This window comes from Cucurbita pepo, chromosome 20 (genome assembly GCF_057944985.1).
Source record: "Cucurbita pepo subsp. pepo isolate OVF chromosome 20, ASM5794498v1, whole genome shotgun sequence".
NCBI classification, from domain to species: domain Eukaryota; kingdom Viridiplantae; phylum Streptophyta; class Magnoliopsida; order Cucurbitales; family Cucurbitaceae; genus Cucurbita; species Cucurbita pepo.
The window spans coordinates 1161362-1186785 of NC_141817.1; the positions used below are offsets into that span (position 1 = coordinate 1161362).

Genomic DNA, 25424 nt, shown 5'->3' on the forward strand with positions numbered 1-25424 from the left:
TACCCCTTGAGAATGGGTCTTGGAATCTATTTAGATAACTAGCAATTTGTTTTTTTTTAATTGCGTGAAAATAATAATTAAACACGCGTGTGTCACGCAGATTTCGTAAACGAGAAAGTAAATACAAATCATTAAAACAGGTTTGTTTCAATCAACTCGAAGAATAGTTCAGGTTTGTCGACTTTTTTTAAAATTTATATTATTATTATTATTATTATTAATCGTATTTTCAACTAAACCTCTTAAAATTATTACCATAAAACATTTTTTTAATTTGGGATGAGGTTAAGAAAGAGCTTTATAGATAGAAAAAATATATATTTTAAAAAGAAAAAAGAAAAAAGAAAAAAAAAAGTCATAAACGCAGCCAAGTTGTTAAATTTTATAATCTTATTTTTTAATCAACCTGAAAAGAAAATGAAATAAAAGAAAAATAAATAATGTGTGTTTTTTTTTTTAAATATATAATATTTTTGTTATTGACCATTTATACCAATTAAATATTCATTTTTGGTAATAAATAAATAGAAAACATGTCCGTTTTATCCTTTTATTTTGACACGTAGATAAATAAATTATATGATTTTTTATTGGCATTTCATTCTCTCTTATATTATTTTTATTTTTATTTTTAATTTGAAACTATTTCATCACGGCCCAGCCCATTACAATGTCATCTCACATCTAGCCCATTCACTATTGGCCCAAATTCGTGGAGGTCCAATAAAAAACCTTTAACAATTTAATATTATTATTTAATATGTTCAAAGGAGAGGTGATGGGGAATCAAATTCTTCTGGTACAAAAGGTTTATATTAATGACTTCTAGTATACATAAAATAAAAAGTACCTATTTAAATCACGGCTGAAAAGGTATATATATTCAATTTTTATTATATATAATTTTACTAGACATAACGATTTACTGTATATATAATCATTTCCTTTATATGTTACTTACCATATATAACTTTATAACGTATAATTATTATCATTAAGCTATGCTTTTTAAGTAAATTTGTAATTTAGTTAAATTTATAAATAAATAATAAAAAATCCACGTGTTAAATCGGATGAGTATGTGATTTGCTTGAATGTCTAAAAATAGGATTTAAGATAATTTCAAACAGTCAGACACGAATTTGTAGGAAGAGAAGAATAGGGATTGGATCAATGTTCTTAATCAAATCCCTTTTAGAACAAAATTAGAAAAATAAAAAGAAATCTGAAATTTGTTGTTTAATTCCCATTGAAGAGCTGAAAAGGAATTGCAGCTAAGCTCTTAAATCAGTGAATCAGCGAGTGGGTTGCCTTCCATCGCTCTCTCTCTCTCACAGTGACTTAACGTAAACAACCTTCTTTCTTGTGGGCTTCGTCCCGTCCGTTCCTAATTCCGTTTTGGCTTCGTTTTTGCGTCGTATCTACCAGTCTCCCACCTGGGTTATGGCGCCGGTTCTATCTCGGTTACTGTTCCGGCGGATTGTTCAGGCACCATTTCTTCGCACCTCCACCGGCTTTAGCTTTTGCAGGTGAGATTCATCTCTAGTTTTCGATGCAGAAATGTGCAATTTGTGAAACCCACATCTGTTTTCTCGAAAACTCGACTGCTGATGGTAGTGGGATCTGGTTGTTCTAGATTCCCATATGCATGTTTTTGTTGATAGATAATAAAGGGGTTGTTTGGACTGTATTGGATTGGGAAACTTTAGCTTCAGAATTTGATTTAGATAGTGAAATTACTGTGAGTTACAATCGATTTGGTTGCACCTTTCTTTTGTTCATCCTTGAACTGATGAATCGTTTCGATCCAAATCCGAATCAAATCTGTCAAAAAGGGGTGTTATCCGGAAGTGTTTCCTGAATCCCCTACTCTGTTCTTATGATCATTTCATCTTTTTTGGGATCCTATGTTCTTTTCATGTTGTAATGTAACCATTTCTTCTCTGAAAGCAGAAATGTTCATTCTATCCCTTTCTCTTCGGTGGAAGTGGAGCAAATATCAGGTTCTAAGCCAGGAGAAGTTCATAACTTAGGTGAGTAAAGATCTTTGATCCTCAGTTCTTCTTAAACTTCTTCATTACAGAAGAACAGGAATGTTGACACAACATGTGCTTATTTTTTAGTGCAGGGTAAATGGATTGGATCTTCCGGTTGGAATACTATTGTAGATCCTTTAAATGGAGAACCATTTATTAAAATTGCTGAAGTTAATGAAACAGAAATTCAGGTACATTTTGGTTGGTTCAGTCAGCTAACCTGATGCACATCTTGGTTGGTTCTTATGCTTAAAACAACTCATCCTTCATGTCCTGCCCACTAACCAGCACTCATTTCTTAAAAGATCTGCTTAGTTTTAACTTGATGGATTGATATTGCAGCCATTTGTGAAGAGCCTAACCAAATGCCCCAAGCATGGCTTGCATAATCCTTTCAAATCACCTGAGAGGTGAGGTTCTGATAGATCATTTGCTTTAGTTTGTTTTCGATTTGTTTTTCATTGTTCCTTCAAATTTGCAGATATCTTTTGTATGGAGATGTATCGTCCAAGGCTGCCGACATGCTTTCGACACCAAAGGTGATTGTTTCTCTCTTCCTTTGTCACTGTTTTCTTATTTACAGTAGCTTAAACAAAACATGATTTGCAGGTGACTGACTTCTTTGCAAGGTTAATTCAAAGAGTTTCTCCAAAAAGTTATCAGCAAGCTTGGGCTGAAGTCAATGTTACTGTTAAATTTTTAAGGAACTTCTCTGGTGATCAGGTAAGGTCTAATCATTGGCCAATGAGTTTTCTTTGTTTTGCTTTGTTGTAATACTCTTTTAAGGTCAGCCCCCAAGGGGATGACCATGTTTGCTGAGGCCTATTTTCAGAGGTCAGGTGTTTGAATCTTCGAGTGAGCTTTATAGAAAAAATCCTTCTAAAAAATATAAGACTATGGTCTGAGTGACTCTATGCCACTTTCAAATGGAGTTTTGTTGTATAGAACGTTTCGTAACGAGTCATTCTCGTGTAGAGTTTGTTGACTAGTTGTTATTGATTCGTTTACTTACAGGTTCGCTTCCTAGCAAGGTCCTTTGCAGTACCTGGAGATCATCTTGGACAACAAAGTCATGGTTACCGTTGGCCTTATGGTCCTGTAAGACATATTCAGTTTAGATATCTCCTAAAATAAAATCTGTTTTGAATCCAGCTTAATAGTTTGTAATCATTTGCAGGTAGCAATTATCACTCCTTTCAACTTCCCCTTGGAAATTCCTTTACTTCAGGTGATGGGTGCACTTTACATGGGCAACAAACCTGTTCTAAAAGTTGATAGCAAGGTAAGAACACAGTAACATAGTGATGGAGCAAGTGTGGAATGTATACTCATAGTTGATATCTTAATGTTTTGTAGGTTAGCATAGTTATGGAGCAAATGATTCGATTACTACACCATTGTGGTCTTCCTCTTGAAGATTTAGATTTTATAAATTGCGATGGGAAGACGATGAACAAGTTATTGATCGAGGGAAATCCATCCATGACTCTTTTCACTGGTAGCTCAAGAGTGGCAGAGAAGTTGGCTGTCGACTTAAAGGGTCGTATTAAACTGGAAGATGCAGGTTTTGATTGGAAAGTCTTAGGACCAGATGTTCGAGAGGTTATTAGCTCTGTTGCGTGCCATATCGTTGAAGATGTGAGCTTTGTTTCTTAGTTCTTATGGTTACTGAATTGCAGGAAGACTATGTTGCATGGGTCTGTGATCAAGATGCATATGCTTGCAGCGGCCAGAAGTGCTCGGCACAGTCCATACTGTTCATGCATGAGGTTTGATCTTTTATTGTCATTGCTATCTTCTTGGGATTGATAACTCTTGTCCTTATCTTTTCTGATGATATCATTTTGTCGCCATTGCATAGAACTGGTCGAAAACTTCACTCATTTCGAAGATAAAGGATCTTGCAGAGAGAAGAAACTTGACTGATCTAACGATTGGCCCTGTTCTTACGGTATGGCTACTAATCACTGTGATCATTCGTGATACCCCACAATACTAAAAAATAAATCTTGGGTGTTGCAGTTAACAAATGAAATGATGCTAGATCACATGAACAAATTGCTCAAGATACCAGGAGCAAAGCTACTCTTTGGAGGTGAACCTCTCAAAAACCATTCCATTCCATCCATTTATGGCGCTATGAAACCCACTGCAGTGTATCTTCCACTCGAAGAAATGATGAAAGATGAGAATTATGAGCTTGTTACTAAGGAAATTTTTGGACCATTTCAGGTAAATATGAAACAAAAAGGGAAATTTTTGTAGCTGGTGTCTACCCAGTTCATAATTATGTTAAGCACTTCTTAATATCAGTTTGTTGCTGGTGTTTGTAGATTATTACCGAATATAAGAGCGATCAACTGTCAGTTGTGTTGGATGCTCTTCAGCGGATGCATGCTCATCTAACAGCAGCGGTTGTTTCAAATGACCCTCTTTTTCTACAGGTGAGTTCGATGATTCAGTTCTAAGAATTCCTATTAACAAAGTGTTTCCCAAACCAACAATGCTTGATCGATTATAGTAACTTTGGACATTGCAGGAAGTTATTGGAAATACTGTAAACGGGACAACGTATGCGGGTTTACGAGCTAGAACAACAGGAGCTCCGCAGAACCATTGGTAAAGTCTAATAAGCTCGTTTCTCCTTCTCAACATGAAGTCGATTATGGTGGCTAAGAATGTTGTTTGGTATAGGTTTGGACCAGCAGGTGACCCTAGAGGTGCTGGTATTGGAACTCCAGAAGCCATCAAACTCGTATGGTCTTGCCATAGAGAGATCATATATGATATTGGCCCCTTGCCCTTGAATTGGACAACTCCACCATCTTCTTGATATGTTATCAGAGTCGAGGTCGATGTTGTTTACCTGCTCGCTTAGGCTAGGCTAACAACCATAATCTATGACCATTTTCTAGTTGCAGACAAATAAAAGGTTCATAAATTATGGTGTTGAATTTAGCATGGGTCGATCGGATTCATAGCCGAACATGAACCATTGTACTTCAAATTTCTTCTAGTGTTATTTGCACCATCTAAAGATCTGTCCCACAAGAAAAAAGGCCATGATTATACAATACAAACATGTTGTCTTCTACATTGTTGTTTTTGGAGCCAAGAAAAAGCATAATTTTGCTATGGAACAGAATCTTGTTTATAGAAAAGCGAAGGAATAAAATAAAGCAGAGATAGCCTTCTCAGCTTGTTTCAAACACTTGGGAAACAAAATCAATGTTAATTTGCAGCATTATCTTTCAGACAATGGCATAAATCTACCTTTTCCTTCAAAAGGAGGAATGTTTCTATCCTAAAAGGAAACTTAATATGAAATGTGATAAAGGGTACTAAAGTATGAACCAACCCAGAACATGGGAATAGAACACAGCATCATCCAAACAAAATGTAATCACAAATGAAGAACTCTTAATGGGGTTTCAAAACACTAAACACTAAACATAATCAACAGCAGAAATCTCTCCTCAGAGTGATGCAGAACCCATAAAGAGATTGCCAAAACCTCATGGAATCCAGATTTCTTTTTCAGTGGAATAAACAAGAAAACAAGAGGATATGGATTAGAGCCCTAAAGTTAAGGAACTGTTTGGGGGAGAGTGGAGAAAATTGCAGAGAAACCCATCTTTTTTCCACACCTATTATAATATAATATGCATTGAAATGATGTCATGAAGAGAAAATTATGGTGAAGGACAGAAGAAGAAGCATCAATGAGAAAATAAATTTACCTTTTGATGAGATGGGAAGGATCAGATTCTGGCAACAAAGTCCACCCATTCAGAAAGTGCAGAATATGACATGGGGTTGAGAAGCTTCATCGACATGCGGAGCCAAAGGGGAAAAAAAGTCCATTAGTTCACAGTCGCCCAAGGATCGCACTGAGAAACTGGTACAATAGTGGAGACCCTCTTCTTCGTCCACTGCAAACTCTAAAGTTTCAGCTGAATATTGGCATCTCCATTGAAGAACTGTGTGGAAAGGAGGCAGCTAGGGCACAACAGGGTAGTGATTTGGGTAAAGGGTTGGGCTTGTTTTTCTCTTTGGAATTAACTTTTGGGCTAAAGGGAAGGGAATCTAACAAGGCATCTAAATGGTTGCATACTAGTTCTTCACCGTTTTACATTATTAGATGTATAAGAGAGAAAAATTAAACCTATCAAACTTATATGTTCAAGGAGATTCTTTCAAGTGGAGAAGCTCTACTTTTTGGGTTACTTTCAAGTTTACACTTTGTTCGATTCGGTAACATGACTTAATTATTTTCTCGCTCGTAGCTTCTAACATTACCCATCTAACACGACCACTATGCGACTAATTTTGATATGAATGACGAAAATAAAGAGGCCCAAATGGATGGGTCATAAAGGATTTAAACATACAACCATATTATTCCTTAATTTTTTTTTTTTTGGAATAATATTTTATTTGTTTTGGAATATAAAAAAGAGGGAAACCATAAAGTGGATTCATTCAAAACCTTCACAAGAGAGATTGGAATCTAATCTCTTTCCCACTAACACCCCCACCTCCTAACATTCTTATTCCGTTATTATTATTATTTTTAATTATAAATACAATTTAAGCATAGCTCAACTAATTATAAAATACAATTTAAACATAGCTCAATTACAAATGGTACGGTAGGGTTGAGAGGGTCATCACATCTCGAACTATTTTTAAAAAAATAATAAACTATTTTTTAAAAAAATAATAAAGATGAAATTTGTAATTTAATGTTAAAAGTTAATAAAAATAAAATAAAATTGTATAGGGAAAAAAAGGGTTTAGAAAAATAGAATAAAGGAAAAAGGGGAAAGCAAATGGCATCAATATTCAATACATTACAGCATTTATTCTGCTTCTCCGCTATCAACGCATTTTCTGATCTATTTTTTGCTTCATACCAAAATGAGACCATGACGACGCCGGCTCAGCCACCGCCACCGTCATCGCCTCAACCGCCACCGCCACCCAAAACTGTTAGGAAGCTCGTTGTCGAAATCGCTGATGCTCGTAACCTTCTTCCTAAAGACGGCCAAGGAAGCTCCAGTCCTTATGTGGTTGCCGATTTCGATGGCCAGAGGAAGCGGACCGCTACTAAGTTTCGTGAGCTCAATCCCACATGGAATGAGCCGCTTGAATTTATTGTCTCCGATCCTGATAATATGGACTATGAGGAGCTTGATATTGAGGTTTTCAACGATAAGAGGTATGGCAATGGTAGTGGCCGGAAGAATCAATTCTTAGGGAGGGTGAAACTGAACGGAAGCCAGTTTGCGAAGAGAGGAGAAGAAGGTTTGGTTTACTATCAATTGGAGAAGAAGAGCGTGTTCAGTTGGGTGAGAGGTGAAATTGGGCTTAGGATCTGTTACTACGACGAGTTAGTTGAAGAAGCTCCGCCGCAACCTCTGCCGCAGGAGGAGCAACCGATTCAGACTGTTACTGAGAAGCCTAATACTCCGGAGGCTGTTGTCGAGGAAGCAAGGATGTTCGAGCTTCCGCCGCAGGGGGAGGTCGGTCACAACGATTCGAACCCGCCGCCGGTGGTAGTTGTCGATGAGCCGCCTCCGCAGGAGATGCCGGTACATTCTGAGCCACCACCGATGGAGGTAAATGCTCCTCCGCCTGCGGAGGGCCAATTTGCACCAGAAATTAGAAAGATGCAGAATAACAAGGCAGCAGGATTCGGGGAAGGGGTTAGGGTTTTGAGAAGGCCGAATGGGGATTACTCTCCGAGAGTAATCAATAAAAAATTCATGGCGGAGACAGAGAGGATTCATCCGTACGATCTTGTGGAGCCGATGCAGTACCTGTTCATCCGTATTGTGAAAGCCAGAAATATCGCTCCTAATGAACGCCCCTACTTACAGATTCGCACATCAAGCCATTACGTCAAATCGGAACCGGCGAATCATCGGCCTGGTGAACCGACTGATTCGCCGGAATGGAAATGTGTCTTTGCCCTCCGCCATAATCGGCCTGATACGGCAAATACGACGCTGGAGATTGCCGTCTGGGATTCTCCATCGGATCAGTTCCTCGGTGGCGTTTGCTTTGATCTTTCCGATGTTCCTGTACGTGATCCGCCTGATAGTCCTCTGGCTCCTCAGTGGTACCGCCTTGAAGGCGGTGCCGGAGATCAACAAACCACCAAAATTACCGGCGACATTCAGCTCTCTGTTTGGATTGGAACTCAAGCCGACGATGCATTTCCAGAAGCTTGGTGCTCCGATGCGCCACACGTGGCTCATACGCGCTCGAAGGTTTATCAATCTCCGAAGCTATGGTACTTAAGAATTACAGTAATAGAAGCGCAGGACCTTCACATCGCTTCAAATCTGCCTCCATTAACGGCACCCGAGATTCGGATCAAAGCACAGCTGAGTTTTCAGTCGGCTCGGACCAGGCGAGGGTCCATGAACAACCATAGCGCCTCATTTCACTGGAACGAGGACCTCGTCTTCGTTGCCGGCGAGCCTCTCGAAGACTCTCTGATCATACTCGTTGAAGACCGAACGAGCAAGGAGGTCGTACTCCTCGGCCACGTCATGATTCCGGTGGACACTGTCGAACAGCGGTTCGATGAGCGGTATGTGGCGGCGAAATGGTTTTCTTTAGAAGGCGGCAACGGTGGCGAATCATACAGCGGCAGAATCTATCTCCGCCTCTGTTTGGAAGGCGGATATCACGTGTTGGATGAGGCGGCGCACGTGTGTAGTGATTTCCGCCCGACAGCGAAGCAGCTGTGGAAGCCAGCCGTTGGAATTCTGGAGCTCGGGATTCTGGGAGCTCGAGGGTTGCTTCCGATGAAGACGAAAGATCCGGGGAAGGGGTCCACTGACGCTTACTGTGTCGCGAAGTACGGGAAAAAGTGGGTCCGAACCAGAACGATGACTGACAGCTTTGATCCACGTTGGAATGAGCAGTACACGTGGCAAGTATACGATCCTTGCACTGTTCTCACCATCGGCGTCTTCGATAACTGGCGAATGTACTCCGACGCGGCGGAGGACAAGCCGGATTATCACATCGGAAAAGTAAGGATTCGGGTGTCAACCCTCGAGAGCAACAAAATCTATACAAACTCGTACCCTCTGTTGGTGTTGCAGAGAACAGGGTTGAAGAAAATGGGTGAAATCGAGCTAGCCGTCCGGTTCGCCTGTCCGGCACTGTTGCCAGATACATGTGGAGTTTATGGGCAGCCCTTACTTCCAAGAATGCATTATCTCCGCCCTCTGGGGGTGGCTCAACAGGAGGCGTTGCGCAGAGCCGCCACAAAGATGGTGGCAACTTGGTTAGGCAGGTCGGAGCCACCATTGGGGTCGGAGGTGGTTCGATACATGTTGGATGCCGATTCACACGCTTGGAGTATGAGAAAAAGCAAGGCGAATTGGTTTAGGATCGTTGCAGTTTTGGCATGGGCGGTGGGATTGGCCAAATGGTTGGATGACATCCGGCGATGGAGGAACCCCATAACCACAATTCTTGTTCATATTTTATATCTGGTTCTTGTTTGGTACCCAGATTTGATTGTCCCAACTGGGTTTCTCTACGTGTTCTTAATCGGAGTTTGGTACTATCGGTTCAGACCAAAAATCCCCGCCGGAATGGACACACGATTATCGCACGCCGAGGCAGTAGATCCAGATGAACTAGATGAAGAATTCGACACAATTCCAAGCTCAAAGCCACCGGACGTAATCCGGGTCAGGTACGACCGGCTAAGGATACTGGCTGCAAGAATCCAAACAGTGTTGGGGGATCTTGCTACCCAAGGAGAGAGAGTACAAGCGTTGGTTAGTTGGAGGGACCCTCGAGCCACAAAGCTGTTCATTGGAGTATGTTTCACCATCACATTGATCCTCTACGCGGTTCCGCCCAAAATGGTGGCGGTGGCACTCGGATTCTACTACTTGCGCCACCCCATGTTCCGGGATCCTATGCCGTCAGCAAGTCTGAACTTTTTCCGGCGACTTCCTAGCCTATCAGATCGGTTAATGTAGACTAAAGTAGTACATGAAAGTATTAAAAGTGTATGATTATTATCATTATTATTATTTTTAACCCCTTTTTGTGGGGTTTTCCATAATTACAACCCCAAATTGATGGGGGTAGTAGTTGAGTAGGCTAGTTGATAGCCAGTGGGGAAGGGAAAGTTCAAACTGGTGGAGTTGAAAAAGATGTCCCAAAAAATAACACGGTAAAGTGTGAAAAGGGAGCTGTCATCATGTTGTTTCGTTCTTGGAGATGGAATTCGATTGACCAACACAGTAATAAGAGAGAGAGAGGGAAAACAGAGTCCCATAGTTTGCTGTAATTGTGTCCTGAAAAGTTGGAACATCACGGATTATTTTCAAACATATCAGATCTTCCTCTACTGTTGGCAGCAAAATTAGAACAATAATACAGAGCTTTCTTCTTTGATTATTCTTGTTTATACTTGGCAGAGTGGAAAATGTCCATAACAAATCAGGGCCACCAGAGAATGAAGTTGCCATGTCTTGTGGCTGAATTCTCGGCAACCCACATCAATTTCTGCCCATTGGGTTGCCATATTAATGGCGGTTAGGCTCACCCCCAATAATTGCAGAACAATATTCATTCAGTTTTCCTTCAATTTTGGTTTAGATTCAACAATGGGAGGAACCTCGGAAGAGAAGCACGAGGGTAAGGTTGAGAAGAAGGAGAAGAAGAAAGATAAGGTGAAACATGAAGAAGAAGAAGATGATCATGGCAAAAAGAAGGGAAAGGATAAGGATAAGGATAAGGAAGAAGGTGAAAAGAAAGAGAAGAAGAAAAAGGACCCTGCGGATATGAAGGATCCATTAAAGCTCAGACAGAAGCTTGAGAAGCTTGAAGACAAGATGCAGGCTCTGGCGGTTAAGAAGGAAGAGATATTGAAACTGATCCATGAAGCTGAACAGAATGCTGCTCCATGAAATCTGGAATGAGTAGGATTCTACTACTATCTCTTGATGATGCAGCTAACAGGATCAAAAGATTAGAAGGCTCAAGTTTTGAAAATTTTATGTCTCTTACTGTAATACTTCTTGAAGAAATGAAATTATGATACCAAAATCACCTAATTCTAATCCACATTTTGAAACCAAGAGAATGAAAAAGCTCTCTTCAGATGCACCATGTTTATGGTTCTTAATTACACAGAGAAATTAGAACTGTTTCAAAAGTAGTATTCAATTTACCTACACACACGGAGATCCGGCAGAGTCCTATTCAATCAGCTTCCTGCAAGCCACCCAGCACCACCGATCCAACAAACAATCCGGCAGCCCCAAGCGTGAGTCCGCCGGCGACCACCGCCTGTAACGCCACAAGCGGCGCTGAGTCATCGGGAATGAGAACAATCGCCGCTAGCGCTGCAACGAGAATGGGAAGGGCAAGAGAGGCCAATGTGGACGGGGAGGCGCTCGCAAGCTTCTCAAGCAAGCTGAGAAGCCCGAACTCCTCGGCTTTTGAGAAAACCCCCAATTTCTCAATCGAAGAGAGCGTAAACCCTAATTCCTCTGCCTTCGATAGTAGCCCTGCTTTTTCGACGTTGCTAAGCACTTTCTTCGTCTCAAGCTTCTTGAACACGTCCACTTCCACATCCTCCGAGCTCTCGTAGAAGATTCCAGCTCCGAACCACTTCTTCTCCCAACCGTCGTCGTATTTGTTCACCTGAATCCATCAATTTCCATTTATTAGCCCTAGGCTGGCCCCCAAACAACGCGATCAAAAGACAAGGGGAATTATAACAGAGGAAAGAGTCGCAGTACCTTCTTCTGAGGGGCCATGGCGAGGATCCTGAGCGAATTGGATCCGGAGGAAGGACGAGGACGGGCATGGTTAGAGGCGTGGCGGAATCTTGAAATGGAGAAGCGGTTGGGAAGGAGAGAGGGAGCAGCAGAGGAAGATGGTGATTGTGCAGTGACCGCCATTGTTGAAGGGGAAGGGAAGCTTCTGAAGGATTATTGTTCAGGCAGGAAGTGATGGAAGAGGGAGGTTCCGCCATGTAGGAGAGAGATCTGAGACAGTGTAATCTGATGTCCACTAATATCCACCAATCATATCCTCCATTGCTTTATCTCAAATTTTCATAACTCTCTCTCTCTCTCTCCTTCAACATTTACTTAATTATCTTAACCCAAAGATTAAGTTGAGTTTAGATCATTTGTAATCGAGATTATATTTGTATCACACTCAAATGAACCGATTGTGGATGGGATCGTAGGTGCAATTATTTATTTCATGAGCGAATTATCTCGAGACTGATTTGTATAGAAGAAGTTATACTCTCGTGACTGAATTCAAAATTTTAGTTTTCTTTTTATTTTTTTTAATTTTTTATAAATAGAGATTAAATTATTATAAATTTTACCATACACAATGGTAATATACTAAATTCATGAAATAAATTATTTCGAAATTAAAAACCAAATGCGTAAAATAAATATGTGCACAATTTTGGATTAAAAATATATATTTTAAATTTAAATACAAAAAAAAAAAAAAAAAACACGTTAAAAAAATGAAATTTTAAGGGATTTATACATAATTTGGAGATATTTTGTAATGGGCTGATGAAAGAACAGGCCCAATTGTATGGGCCGATTACGAAAGACATGGGCTGTCAGATGACGAGACCTTAATGGGCCGTACGGCCCAAAACCAATGTTTCGCGAGACTGAAAACGGGATACATTTTCTCTTTAATTTATACAATAAATCCCTAAACTATATTCTTTATTTCAAAATTATTTTTAATCTTTTAAAGTGAATATATATATATTTTTTAATTTTTACAAACAATTTAAAAATATGCTTTAGAGTAAATATTCAAAAACAAAAATTATGTTAATCTAAATTTGTATTCTCTGAAATTCTAAAAATTTGAATAAAATTATAAATTTAGTATAAAGTTAAAATATAAATTTAATGGTTTAAGAGTTGAAATTCGTGATAATTTTTTTTAATAACAATAATAATTTAATAAAATTTTATAGATAAGATTTATATAGAGGCACATACATACATGGATTTTGATGAATGGGATGGTGAGATGGGGCCCACCAGCCAATGTGGAGAGATGATGCCAATTTAAAATGTGGAAGGAAGGGACAGGTGGAGCCAGAAGCACATGACGTGGCCCAATGGTGGGACCACGTAAAATGGTGGACAAGCGATGAACGAGTGACTCAGCCTTAAGTTGAGATGAAGATGACCAACTCGGGCCCATGACTCAGTCCGCCAAATCATGGAAAACGACTGATTGGACAGGATTCCTTTGTTTTCTGCCTCCACCTTTCTCTCCTTTGCCTCGTTGTCATCTCCATCTTCTCCTTCTCACCTTTATTCCCTTCCATTTCCCATTTTACCCCTCTACCATCCCGTCCTCTTCATTAGTTGAATTATTACGTGAGATCCTACATCAATTGAAAAGTAAAACAAAACATATCTTACAAGAGTAGACAATGTCTACTAACGGTGAGCTTAAACTGTTACATATTCATACAGATCAAAATTATGTTTTGAATGAAAAAATAAATAAATAATAAAAAATAAAGTTGATTCATGGTGTGTCACATGCAATTATTTTATATTTATGCATATCAAATGCTTGTACTTGCATTTTAGTTTGATGGAGTAGATATGTGTATATTATATATATATAATTAATTAATTAATTTCTCAACTTTTGATGATATAAATATACATTTTAAAACTAATTCTCTTTTAAATATATATATTTTTAAATAATAATAATAATTTAAAATTTTTAATTTGTTCAAATAATTTAAATTCAAAGACGATTGAAATAAATTTAATTTTTACATACAATTTATTTAGGGCTATAGTTTTTAGACTATATGTTATTGACATTTATTTTTATTAATTTGGCTTGAATGTTTGGTTGGCAGAAACATATAATTGGGAAACATTTTGCTCCTCTCATGCCATTATTCACTCTACTTCATGTTAGCTCCTTCACATTAATTTAGCTTTTTTTCGTTCTTAAATAAAATATTAGTCGCTTAATTTAAACATGATATAAATATATTTATTATGAATCAATTATCTCTCTTCAGAGCCCAATGTTGTTGTTGAGATTCTTTTCCTTCTCCAATTGATGTGGGACCCTCAATTTACCTTCCTCACGACCGGACGATCGTGCTAGCACACCGCTTCGGTCCACTACCTTTTTGAGCTCAACCTCTTCACTAGCACATCCCTTGATGTTTGAATATCATTTCTAACGCTACAAGCACGTCCATAGCAGATATTGTTCTCTTTAGGATCTCACACACGTTCTAATAATTAACCCACAAAACCAAGAAGAAGGGTATTGTGGTAACTACGGATATATGAGAAGCATTCTGGTGGTGCCATTATAAGCCCACCAAGTTCTTCCTCCTCCGAAGGGAAACGGGAAGGAAAGGAGGAGATTCTCTTCTCGGAGGCTTCAAACCCAGAAACCATTTCCTCTCGATCTTCGATTTCAATTTGGAAGAGAAATCCAAAGAATCGAAGAACAGCCTCATCCATTAATCTTTCTTATTCTGAGGGATGGGTGTGAGCAGCCGTTGTTCCCATACTTCACACATCACCGAAATCATAATCACCAGCTTCTTCCGCCATAAGTCTTAGATTACCCCCCAACAACACAGACCCACTGGCTAATCTTCTCCGTTTTCTTGATGGCTGTTTGAAACAGGGAATAGTTTCTTTGTATTTAGGGCTATGGCGGGTCGGAGGGTATACGGCGGCGGTGACGACGGTGGTAGTATAAGCGGTGTTTCTTCCAATCATAGTGTTTTGCTTCAGAATCGTGGAGGGTCTTTTGCTTCTGAGCCTCTTAGTGCTCTGTTCCTTTCTGGGTCATCTCCTTCTACTTCCCCTTCTCTGCTTGGTACACCCTTTTTCTTGATCTTTTCAGTTCTTGCCTCTGTATGCTTGATTTCTTTGATGTTTCTCTGTGGAATTGATGCTTTTAGTCACCCTTTGGGTTTATGTGCTGAATTCTCAATGCTTTTGGCTGTTTAAATTGGATCATTAATCGCTGATTTTGAGAAAATCGATGTAATTTCCTTTTGGTGTTTCTCTGTTTTTAGTTGTTTTGTGGTTGTTAGCTGAATCTGGTGCAGTTCTAGAGTTCAATTCGTGTAGAAGAATTGTATGAGATTGATTGATATTATCTGACATATATCACTTGGGGAGTAAAACTTGTCTAGTTGATGTTCATCACAGATTGTTCTGGTATAGGTTCAAGATCCATGATGAGTTTCGAAGATATTCGTGGAGGAAACGGATCGAATAGATCGTTCTTTTGCCCGTTCGATAATGAAGATAATGGGGATGAAGACTTGGATGATTACTTCCATCACCCTGAAAAAAAGAGGCGTTTATCTGCTGATCAAGTCCGGTTCCTCGAGAAAAGTTTCGAGACCGAGAACAAGCTCGAACCGGAGAGGAAAGTTCAGCTAGCAAAGGACCTCGGGCTGCAGCCTCGTCAGGTTGCTATATGGTTTCAAAATCGCCGAGCACGGTGGAAAACTAAACAGCTGGAGAAGGACTATGAAGCTCTTCAATCCAGCTATGGAAACCTTAAGGTTGACTATGAAAACCTACTGAAGGAGAAGGATTCATTGAAGGCTGAGGTAAAAATGTTGTTGACATTCATGGATTATCCATTAAAGGTGATTAAGCTGTGTTGGGTTTGCATTATTACTAAGAAACAATACATGGATATTACAGATTGTTGTCCTGACAGACAAACTGATACTCAAAGAAAAAGAAAGGAGCAACTCTGTGGTGTCTGAAGGTGACAAATTTGGTGAAGAACCACCACAAAATTTGGTTGATGAAGCCTCCAAATCTTCAAAGCTGGGCTGTAAGCAGGAGGATATGAGTTCAGTCAAAAGTGATATATTTGATTCAGATAGCCCACACTACACTGATGGGGTTCACTCTTCACTCCTAGACCCCGGAGATTCGTCCTACATTTTCGATCCTGATCAGTCCGACTTATCGCAAGACGAAGAAGATAACTTGGGAAAGAATCTTTTGCCTCCTTGCATCTTCCCAAAGCTCGAAGATGTCGATTACTCTGACCCGCCCACAAGTTCTTGTAATTTTGTATTCCCCATTGAAGACAATGCCCTTTGGTCCTGGTCTTAGAGAGTCTTTTTCTATGTCGTGCTTGTTTTTCTTGTAATAAATCCAAGCAATGGTAGCCCACACCCACGTGTCGAGCCTAATCGAGCCTAGCCGAGCCAGGTTCGACAACTTCTTCGATCCGTCCTGTAATGTTCTTGGGTTTTGGTTAAGGGTTGTTTTTTAATGGTTGTTTTCTTTGAATGTGATTAAATAATATGTTGTCAATTATGTTTCCTCCTGATTTTGATAGTTTTGAAAAGTTTAAGGTTGTTTTGATGACTGTAATTTTGTGTCCCATTTCAGGGCTTTGGCTTGCTCTTTCTTGACCTTAATTCATGGCTTTTTGCTTACAAATCAGAGCAAGCAAATGGGTAAGAGGCAAAATGATGAGAAGAAAAGGCTAAAACTTTACTGAAATGGTGTCTTATGAAGCAATGTAATGAAGAAAAGGGAGTTGACTTTTATCATATGCCATTAATGGGTAGCTTGCAGAATCATCATGTCACTAATAAAGTTTCTTGTTCTGGTGGGGATTCTTCTTCTTCTTTTCCTTGAAGGTGTTGGTAGTCAACTTCAAGATCCAACCTTTGCTATTAGACATACCTTTTGAACATTGCACTCCATCCATGTCTAGTGATACAGTGATACCCACCAAATCGCCAATATACGTGCATCATCGTTACCTTCATGAAACACGTTTGACTCACTGTTTTTATAGCAAGAAGTAAACTTTATGTAACATGTAATCCACTTCCGCATAATGTAACAGTTCAAGCTCACTGATAGCATTGTCTGCCTCATGGTTTTAAAACGTGTCTACTAGAGTGAGATTTCCACACCCTTGTATAGGAATGCTTCGTTCCTCACTCTAACCAATGTGGGATCTCACAATCCACTCTCGTTGGGGCCAGCGTCCTCACTTGCACATTGCTTAGTGTCTGGCTTTGATACCATGAGTAAATATTGTCCACTTTAACCCGCAGTCTCACTGTTTTAAAACGCGTCTACTAGAGAGAGATTTTCACACCCTTATATAGGAATGCTTCGTTCCTCACTCTAACCAACGTGGGATCTCACAATCCATCCTTACAGGGGCCAGCGTCCTCGCTTGCACATTGCTCAGTGTCTAGCTTTGATACTATGAGTAAATATTGTTTACTTTAACCCACAGTCTCACTGTTTTAAAACATGTCTATTAGAGAGATGTTTCCACACCCTTATAATGTTTCGTTTTCCTCTCCAACCGATGTGAGATCTCACATGTAAACCCGACTTCATAGCTCCATGTTATACATAAAAATCCAACAACGAAGAAGAGAGAGAAACGAAAAGAATAAAATGAAAAAAAAAAAAAAAAAAAAAAAAAAAAAAAAAGAGGAGACAAGGCACATGGTGATGGGAAAATGCAGAATCTGTATGGTGTTTTATGGAGAGGCATTATTTGAAGTGGAAGAAGCTGTGTTTCCATGGAAGACAAAATTTTCATTAAGAAAATGACTTATAAGCATAATGGATGAAGGTATAATTAAATCAATTGATATTTCATATTAATAATTCTCAACCTTATAATAAAATTAAATAATAATAATAATAATAATAATAATAATAATGGTCCATTGATGCCGATTTCCCACTTACATGCCCACATAAACTTTCGAGTTTAGTCAAATTATCCCATCAAAATCGAAAACCTTTCTTCTCAAATATAACCCATACATTTTTTCAAATATATTCCTATCTTTTTCCATACTCCGTGACAATTCGATCGAGATTTAAATGATGGACAATTTATCATCCTCCACTACACCCTCGTAAAACATTGAATCTAAGCCACTCGCTCTTCTCATAATAGATCCCGACTTAAACAATATCATATATATTTCAATACCATGATCAAATATTAGATATATTATAAAATTCAGAAAATAAATAAATAATAATAATTTATAAAGGAATGGGGTACGTGGCGGGGTTTTATTGGGAGTTAGAAAAGGTCAGGAAAAGGCTAGGGCGGGGAAATGACAGAGCTACCTTATCCGTTGACTGTAGATAGACAAAATAGTACCCAATGAGGGAGTGACGCGTGTAAGGTAATTACCGCAGGTAGCCGGTTTTAGATCTACCGACTATGAAAGTCTGGAAGTGAGGTCTTCGATGGATTAGAGCCACGTGTGCATATGATGGGCACGATCTTGTCAGATTAAGGTTTTGCAAAAGGTGGGTTTTGTTAAAACGACAGAACTGTCACCGTCAAACTGGGGACAGTCGCTGCACTATGGTAAAATAATAATAATAATTATTATTATTATAAAAAAATAAAAAAAAAACCTAAAGCCTCGTCTTGGAATCTCCATCGTGCTCGGTCCCACTGACGTGGTCGTGCTTTACCACCTGGCAATCGATCCGTGGCTAGATCATAGTAAAAAACACAGGAGTGGGCCCCACCACTTCCACCTATTTATTTGTTTATATGCATATACATATATACATACATATACATACATACATACATATATATATATATATATTTATTTATTTATAATTGTTTTGTCCTATTAAAATTTAAAGGTTTATTTTATGTTTATCTCAAACTTTAATAATTGGGCTTCTATTCTCTGCATTTGTCTGTATAATAAACTACCTGTATTATCTAATTATATATTTTTAATTATAAAATGGAAGAAATTAAAATTTTACTAATTTTTAATGAACTTGAAAAGAGGAATTAGAGGTCTAATTACCTAATTAATTTTTAGGCAATTCAATAATTAGTGGTATGTTTTAAGTTTATGACAAAATGTATAATTTTAATACTTAAAATTAAAAATCGAAGGTATCATCGTTGCTCAAGTATATTCGTACTAATGTTTTTAAATTGAGATTAAATATATATAGAAAGGGTGATTTTATCATAAATCCAGTAATTTTAATGTGGCTATCACGTTAAATAATTTTGAGAAGTGGGACCGACAAAGAGCAATTTAGTGAGGGTGACGTGTGACCTAGTGCGAGAACACACACGTGTACCCTGTTTTTGTTGGGTACCATTCCACCTCATGTCTACAGATTTGTCCACCCATCTTTTTACCGTCGTCGATCTAATATTTTGAAAAAATATTTTGTCTACACTGACCTATTGTTTGAATCACTTAATTTTTAAAATGATTACACGAGATCATGCTTATTTACATCTAATTCTAAGTTTGATGATTTCGATAACCATTTGATTTATGAAGAAGAAAAAAAGAAAAAATACGTATCGTATCGTATCGTATCATATCATCGTTTCATGTGTGACACTCCAAAAGGCTATCATCATTGAATCAAAACTCACAAAAATGAGCTTTGGGACACCTTCAATAATGGCTGTTCCATGTGTGACACTCAAAAACCTGCTCAAAATTTGAACTTCTCCTTCAAGTACACCACTATCTCTTGCTGCATCGACAAAATAATAATAATCACTTTCGAATTTGTGTCTAGTTCATATAGTTATTAACAGCAAATAACGTTCATGTGATTCGGAAAACCTAAACTATCCAATTTAAACGGTTAGGGTTATGTCGGGTTGGTTAAAATTTTCAATTTAGTTCATATGTTAGGAACTTTTTGCCCCAGCCAATCCAAAAATAAGGTTCACATCTCAACCCAACGACACATTTGACATAGGTAACAAATGTCAATGGTACATTGTGACTTATTGTGAGATCTCACGTCGGTCGAGGGTGAGAACAAAATATTGTTTATTAGGGTGTGGAAACCTCTCACTGCTAGACACATTTTAAAGATCTTGAGAAGAATCTCGAAAATGTCCAAAGAGGACATAGTAGTGAGTTTGAAAGTTTTTAAATAATTGGAAGAGTTTTTTTCAATCCCGACAAAGTGTTGAATTGGGTTGGATTCGGAACATTATTCAAGTTATTTGGGTCACTAACTAACTCACTAACCACAATGGGTCTAAAATTTTCTAACCGAACTTCTGTATTCACGACTCTCCACAATGATATGATATTGTCCACTTTGAGCATAAGTGCTCATGACTTTGATTTGGGCTTTCCTAAAAGGCCTCATTCCGATGGAGATAGTATTCCTTGTTTATAAACGCATGATCATTTACTGAATCAGCTTTCAACGTCCTATTATTGCTTAGTTATGGATCTAAGATTAGGATCTCGCCTACCAATTATATTCGGATTTTAAAATATGAAGAAAAGAAAGAAATATATTAATAGTGAAACAGAGAGAACTCACTATGAAGCAAAGGAGAACACATCCAGCGGCACCGGGAAACAGAGCATACCAGAAATTGAGATGCTGCATCTTAGCTCCATCGATGAACATTAGCGGCAAACTTGCAGCTGTTAACATTACAATAAAAAATCAAATTCAATCCATATTCCCAAACACACAGACCACAAATTGAGTGGGGTTTCAATTTAACCTGGTGGGTGCGTCGAACCAGTATAGATCATGAACGCCATGGATGCAGCCAGAGCAGAGCTTCTAGCCAGCCATCCAGGCCCCAACAAAGTAAACGCCAAAACCCCAATTGCCGCACACCCAATCTGGGCCATGAACATATTGTACTTCTGCACCAAAAGAAACCTAAATTTAGTTCTTGGTTCAAAGCAATTGAGCTGTCAGAGATGTGGCGAGTACTCGAGCAGCAGGGGATGAGGGCGCTGCGAACAGGATAGCACAGACGGCTCCTAATGGCGCAATTGTCATAGAAAGCCCTTTTGGCGCTAGAATCTGATCCATTTTCCCCAGCATTGCCATCGCTGCAAATGCCCCTGTTTCATTCATGACAAAACAACGTAACCCATCTCGCAGTTCTTCATCACGGTCGAAATTCTCATAGATTATGATTCATAAGGGAGCTTCTCTAACCTGCAGAAGGCCAAAGGATATCACTGAGGGGAGGAGAAACAAAGCCTTTGTCTGGTTTCGACCCATCTGAAATCGGTGCACCAGCAATGCCGGACGCCACAATACTCCTGTAACCGAGTCCGCCGCCGCCGCCCCCATTTCGTCTTCTCCTCCGATCGTTGAGTAATAATCCCAATGGCCTAACAGACCCATCTATTGAAACCCCTCGTTTTCCATTCAATAAATGGCAATTGGGCAGCAAAGAAATGAATGAATGGTTTACACGGAAACTGGGTTGATATTGCTGCTGGCCACGGTGGTGAATTGGCTTCAATTGCAGACTCATACTGGATTTTACCCTCGACCCACCTCCAAGCTTCGATTGTTTGGAGACAAAACAGGGGAGAAGATGAAGACAAAGAAAGAAAGTATGGTAAAAGCCGCAAAACGAAGTTTGAGAAATAATATATTGAAAGGTGAGGCTGACAAAGACACCATCTGGAGGGGTATGGGATTTGGGAAAAGCTGTGAAGAACGCCAGAGGGCTTGAAAAGAAAAAAAACAGATAAAAACTCGAAGCTGTGTTGCGGAGTTGGCCTTTGAAGAGGTCCAAAGGCCATTCCCCAAAGGCTAAACCATATGGAAAAAATGAATAAAGAATAGCAGCAGGCAGCTTCTCTGTTTCGCTCTGTTTCGCTCTGTTTCTCTCTGTCCCATCGTGCTTGTCCTTATCTGCAATGACTAAAAACAACCTTAACCCTCCAACCAAGCTGTGATATGGGATTTAAAGTCCACCTGCTTTTATATCACCATTTCAAATGGGTCAGGAGATTGTCAATTCCTGTTACCGGTTTGACTTTCTTGAAAGTAAAATGACAGTCGAGGAAACCCTGTGATTTGTTTGTCAGCAATGGCGACAGCAGCAAGTCAGCTGCTGGCAAAGTTTGGTGGCTTAGAGTTTAGTTGAAACTTAAAAAACCCCTTTCAACACCTTAACGTTATCCAATAACTGAGAAACAAACCATGTAATGATATCGTCCTCAAGTCAAAGCTTGGCCATCCACAGAAAACTTCGGAGCCCCATGTTCGTTGTTGAGTTCAAACTTCCCCAACAACGAACATGGGGCTCTGTTCAAAGTTGGGACCAAAGTTCAACAATGACAATGGTGACATGAACATTGTCGTCAAGCCAAAGGCTGGCCGTCTAAGGTCAGAAATCTTAAAAGACCTCATACTAATAGAGATATAGATATGAGATTCCTCTCCCAACCATTCGAGTAGAACAAAGTACACTATGGAATCTCTCTTGAGGTCCATTCAAGGCTCACAACTTCTTTGTGATTTTATTGACATGGCTCCTCTACCAATAATCCTTAAGAAGTTTCAACATTAGTTCGAATGTTTTCGACACTTTTCTACTCATATTCCCAAGATTCAATTAAGCCCGTATTGAGATATTTCATTTTGATTCGACTATTAGTTTAGACAATATTTTTGAAATGAAACTTAATTGAGAAAAGAAAAAAAAAAAACAATGAGCAAGGAATTGGTGTGGGAGAAGAAAAATGGAGCAGTTGGGGAGGAGCGGCCAAGAGAGGGAAAATAGGATCAATGCACAAAACCTCAATAAATATCTTCAATTTGGACCATTTCCACCGCTCCTAACTTCCTCCACTCCCTTTAATTACAGACTCCTCCTCCTTCACTCCCTTCCACCGCCGCCATGGACTTGGAATCCCCACTTCCCTCCTCTCCTTCAAACTCGCACCACCGCCCTCCGCCCCCTCGCCGGCAGCCAGGAGGGTGGCGCGCCGTCAAATACATCATCGGTAACACATAAACACTTCAACAACACAACAAGCTCCTCTGTATTTTCCTTTGGTTTTTAATGCATCTTCTTCTTCTTCTTAAGGGAACGAGTCGTTTGAGAAGCTGTCATCCATGAGTCTGATCTCCAATATCACTGTATATCTCAGCACCAAATACAATCTCAACGGCATTTATGTGGTCAATGTGGTTAACATTTGGAGTGGCACTTCCAATGTTGCCACTTTGGCCGGCGCTTTCATCGCCGATACTTGCCTTGGCCGCTACCGCACCCTCCTCTACGGCTCCATTGCATCATTCTTGGTACTATCAACATACCCTTTTGAATTCATCAACATTTATGCAATTCTTTTGATTCCAAATTCGTTTTCATTAGGGGATGGGAGCTGTTACGCTCACTGCAATCTTCCCCCAGCTCAGACCTTCTCCTTGCAATGCTCAAAATCCCGACCATTGCCCACAGCCACATTTATGGCAGCTCCTCGTTCTCTTCACTGGTCTCGGTTTGTTATCGATCGGCGCCGGTGGCATTCGTCCCTGCAACGTCGCATTCGGAGCCGATCAATTCGACACCACCACAGAAAAGGGAAAGTCCCAATTAGAAAGCTTCTTTAATTGGTGGTATCTCTCTTTCACCGTTGCTCTGCTTATAGCCCTCACCGGTGTTGTTTATGTTCAAACAAATATAAGTTGGACCCTCGGATTCGCCATACCCACCATTTGTTTCTTCTTCTCCATCACGATTTTCTTGTTGGGTCGCCATACTTATATCATGGCAGAGCCCAGAGGAAGCATGTTTTCTGATATGGCTCGTGTCATTATCGCCGCTTGTAGAAAACGAAGATACTCTGTTTCGTCTTACTCGTTTTATGACCCACCAATGGCGGATTCTTCCCATGAGGAAAAGCTTGTTCATACAGAGAGATTCAAATGGCTGGATAAAGCTGCGATTATAGTGAACCCAGATGAAGAATTGGATGAGCAGGGGAAACCCAAGAATCCATGGAGGTTATGCAGTTTACAGCAAGTCGAAGGATTCAAATGCCTTGTGTCCATTATTCCCATTTGGATATCAGGAATTGGGTGTTTTGTAGTGTTCAATCAACCCAACACATTTGGAATTCTTCAAGCTTTGCAATCAAACAGATCAATCGGAACCCATTTCAAATTCCCACCCGGCTGGATGCATCTGGCCGGAATGATTTCTCTATCAATATGGATCATAATCTACGAGAGGGTTTTCATCAAAATGGCAAAGAAAATCACCGGAAAAGAGAGAAGACTTACAATGAAACAGAGGATCACGATAGGGATAATCTTGTCGATTGTGTGCATGGTGGTCTCCGGCATTGTCGAGAGATATCGACGGGAGGCTGCTTTGAAAAATGGGTCGTTCATTTCACCGATAAGCTTCGCGTTTCTGTTGCCGCAGCACGCTCTGACTGGTTTAATGGAGGCTTTTGCGTTGGTAGCCATTATGGAGTTCTTCACGATGCATATGCCAGAGCATATGAGAACGGTTGCAGGGGCCATCTTCTTCCTCACGCTCTCTGTTGCGAGCTATTTGAGCTCATTAATAGTTAATCTGATACAGACTGTGAGCGGTGAATTTGCAGAATCGGCGTGGGTAGGGGGTCATGACTTGAACGAGAATAGGCTCGATTACTACTATTTCACGATCGCCATTGTGGGAGCTCTGAATCTGCTGTACTTCGTGTTGTTTGCAAGCCGTTTTGTGACGAGTTATGATAATAAAGTGAAATTGATGGAAGATTTGAATCGGATTGATTTGTAAATGCGTGAGAAACAGGGCGCGTCATTGCCAATATTGGGTTCTTCGTTGCACATTACTCTTCCGTAGTTTACCTTTGTACAGTGATGTTGGGATTTTGTTTATATAGCTTTTTTTTTTTATATTATTATTATAATTAATTAAATAAACCTTTTAGTTTGATTGACTTTCAATTTGACTTTTTTTTTTTTTTTTTTTTTTTTTTTTAATTTGTTTTAATTTACCAGTTTTTATAATTAAAAAAATTTGAAAAGTACTCGTTTAGCTTAGTCTTCTCGCTTGATCTCCTCTTTAATCGACGTGGGATGATCTCACTCCCTCTGGGACCCAATGTCCTCGTTGGCTTGCTAGCACTTGTTCCTCTCTCTAATCGATGTGAGATCTCACAATTCACCCCTTCCCTTCGGGACCCAGTGTCCTCGTTGGCACTCATTCCCCTATCCAATCGATGTGAGATCTCACAATCTACTTCCCTCCTTCGAATCCAGAACGCTAGCACTCGTTCCTCTCTCCAATGGTCCCAGAGGGGGGTGGACACTATGCCAACAAGGACATTGAGCCCCAAAGAGGGTGGACATTGGGAGGTGTGCCAACGATGATGCTGAGCTCCAAAGGGAGTGGACACTGAGCGATGTGCCAGCAAGGACACTGGGCCTTGATAGGGGTGGCTTGACACTCGTTCCTCTCTCCAATGGCCCCGAAGGGGAGTGGACACTGTGCCAACAAGGACACTGA

The 25424-nt window shown here is 39.7% G+C and overlaps 7 protein-coding genes and 1 long non-coding RNA gene across 12 annotated transcripts; 5 read left to right on the forward strand and 3 right to left on the reverse strand.

Annotated features, from left to right (window-relative positions):
* Positions 1–1203: 1203 nt before the first annotated feature.
* Positions 1204–5130, forward strand: ALDH12A1 (aldehyde dehydrogenase 12A1). The gene is made up of 15 exons (XM_023663370.2): positions 1204–1529; positions 1954–2033; positions 2124–2227; positions 2379–2446; positions 2518–2575; positions 2646–2759; positions 3051–3134; positions 3214–3318; positions 3393–3638; positions 3716–3805; positions 3898–3987; positions 4059–4268; positions 4370–4480; positions 4576–4655; positions 4731–5130. The coding sequence occupies exons 1-15, from the start codon at positions 1444–1446 to the stop codon at positions 4867–4869; spliced, it is 1665 nt and encodes a 554-aa protein (XP_023519138.2). The 5' UTR covers positions 1204–1443; the 3' UTR covers positions 4870–5130.
* On the reverse strand, positions 4491–6217 carry LOC147786355 (uncharacterized). The gene is made up of 2 exons (XR_015414724.1): positions 5777–6217; positions 4491–5076 (listed from the first exon to the last, which is right to left on the reverse strand). It is a non-coding gene; the product is annotated as an uncharacterized LOC147786355 (long non-coding RNA).
* Positions 6218–6963: 746 nt separating this feature from the next.
* On the forward strand, positions 6964–10475 carry QKY (C2 calcium/lipid-binding plant phosphoribosyltransferase family protein). Its single transcript, XM_023663369.2, has one exon. It carries the CDS (start codon positions 6965–6967, stop codon positions 10049–10051), a length of 3087 nt encoding a protein of 1028 aa, XP_023519137.2. The 5' UTR covers position 6964; the 3' UTR covers positions 10052–10475.
* Positions 10072–12030, reverse strand: LOC111782592 (transmembrane protein, putative (DUF1118)). 2 transcript variants are annotated; one of them, XM_023663372.2, is made up of 3 exons: positions 11825–12030; positions 11252–11726; positions 10072–10372 (listed from the first exon to the last, which is right to left on the reverse strand). In XM_023663372.2, the coding sequence occupies exons 1-2, from the start codon at positions 11984–11986 to the stop codon at positions 11283–11285; spliced, it is 606 nt and encodes a 201-aa protein (XP_023519140.1). In that variant the 5' UTR covers positions 11987–12030; the 3' UTR covers positions 10072–10372; positions 11252–11282. The 2 variants fall into 2 exon arrangements, with proteins under 2 accessions (XP_023519140.1, XP_023519139.1); XM_023663371.2 differs by lacking the exon at positions 10072–10372 and having other exon boundaries at positions 11164–11726.
* On the forward strand, positions 10595–11140 carry LOC111782593 (uncharacterized). Its single transcript, XM_023663373.2, has one exon. The coding sequence runs from the start codon at positions 10607–10609 to the stop codon at positions 10985–10987; it is 381 nt and encodes a 126-aa protein (XP_023519141.1). The 5' UTR covers positions 10595–10606; the 3' UTR covers positions 10988–11140.
* A 2402-nt stretch (positions 12031–14432) lies between the features above and the next one.
* Positions 14433–16742, forward strand: LOC111783019 (homeobox-leucine zipper protein HAT5). Of its 3 annotated transcripts, XR_002813258.2 has the most exons (4): positions 14434–14954; positions 15293–15702; positions 15800–16321; positions 16505–16742. XR_002813258.2 is itself a non-coding variant. In XM_023663890.2 (3 exons), the coding sequence occupies exons 1-3, from the start codon at positions 14786–14788 to the stop codon at positions 16220–16222; spliced, it is 987 nt and encodes a 328-aa protein (XP_023519658.2). In that variant the 5' UTR covers positions 14433–14785; the 3' UTR covers positions 16223–16442. The 3 variants fall into 3 exon arrangements, 2 of the variants coding, with proteins under 2 accessions (XP_023519658.2, XP_023519657.2); XM_023663890.2 differs by lacking the exon at positions 16505–16742 and having other exon boundaries at positions 14433–14954; positions 15308–15702; positions 15800–16442; XM_023663889.2 differs by lacking the exon at positions 16505–16742 and having other exon boundaries at positions 15800–16442.
* A 2661-nt stretch (positions 16743–19403) lies between these two features.
* On the reverse strand, positions 19404–21625 carry LOC111782708 (uncharacterized). Of its 2 annotated transcripts, none has more exons than XM_023663504.2 (5): positions 21092–21625; positions 20861–20994; positions 20643–20787; positions 20453–20559; positions 19404–19639 (listed from the first exon to the last, which is right to left on the reverse strand). In XM_023663504.2, the coding sequence occupies exons 1-5, from the start codon at positions 21414–21416 to the stop codon at positions 19598–19600; spliced, it is 753 nt and encodes a 250-aa protein (XP_023519272.2). In that variant the 5' UTR covers positions 21417–21625; the 3' UTR covers positions 19404–19597. The 2 variants fall into 2 exon arrangements, with proteins under 2 accessions (XP_023519272.2, XP_023519271.2); XM_023663503.2 differs by having other exon boundaries at positions 20643–20790; positions 21092–21615.
* A 995-nt stretch (positions 21626–22620) lies between these two features.
* Positions 22621–24806, forward strand: LOC111783510 (Major facilitator superfamily protein). The gene is made up of 3 exons (XM_023664437.2): positions 22621–22899; positions 22983–23200; positions 23274–24806. The coding sequence occupies exons 1-3, from the start codon at positions 22794–22796 to the stop codon at positions 24690–24692; spliced, it is 1743 nt and encodes a 580-aa protein (XP_023520205.2). The 5' UTR covers positions 22621–22793; the 3' UTR covers positions 24693–24806.
* Positions 24807–25424: the final 618 nt, after the last annotated feature.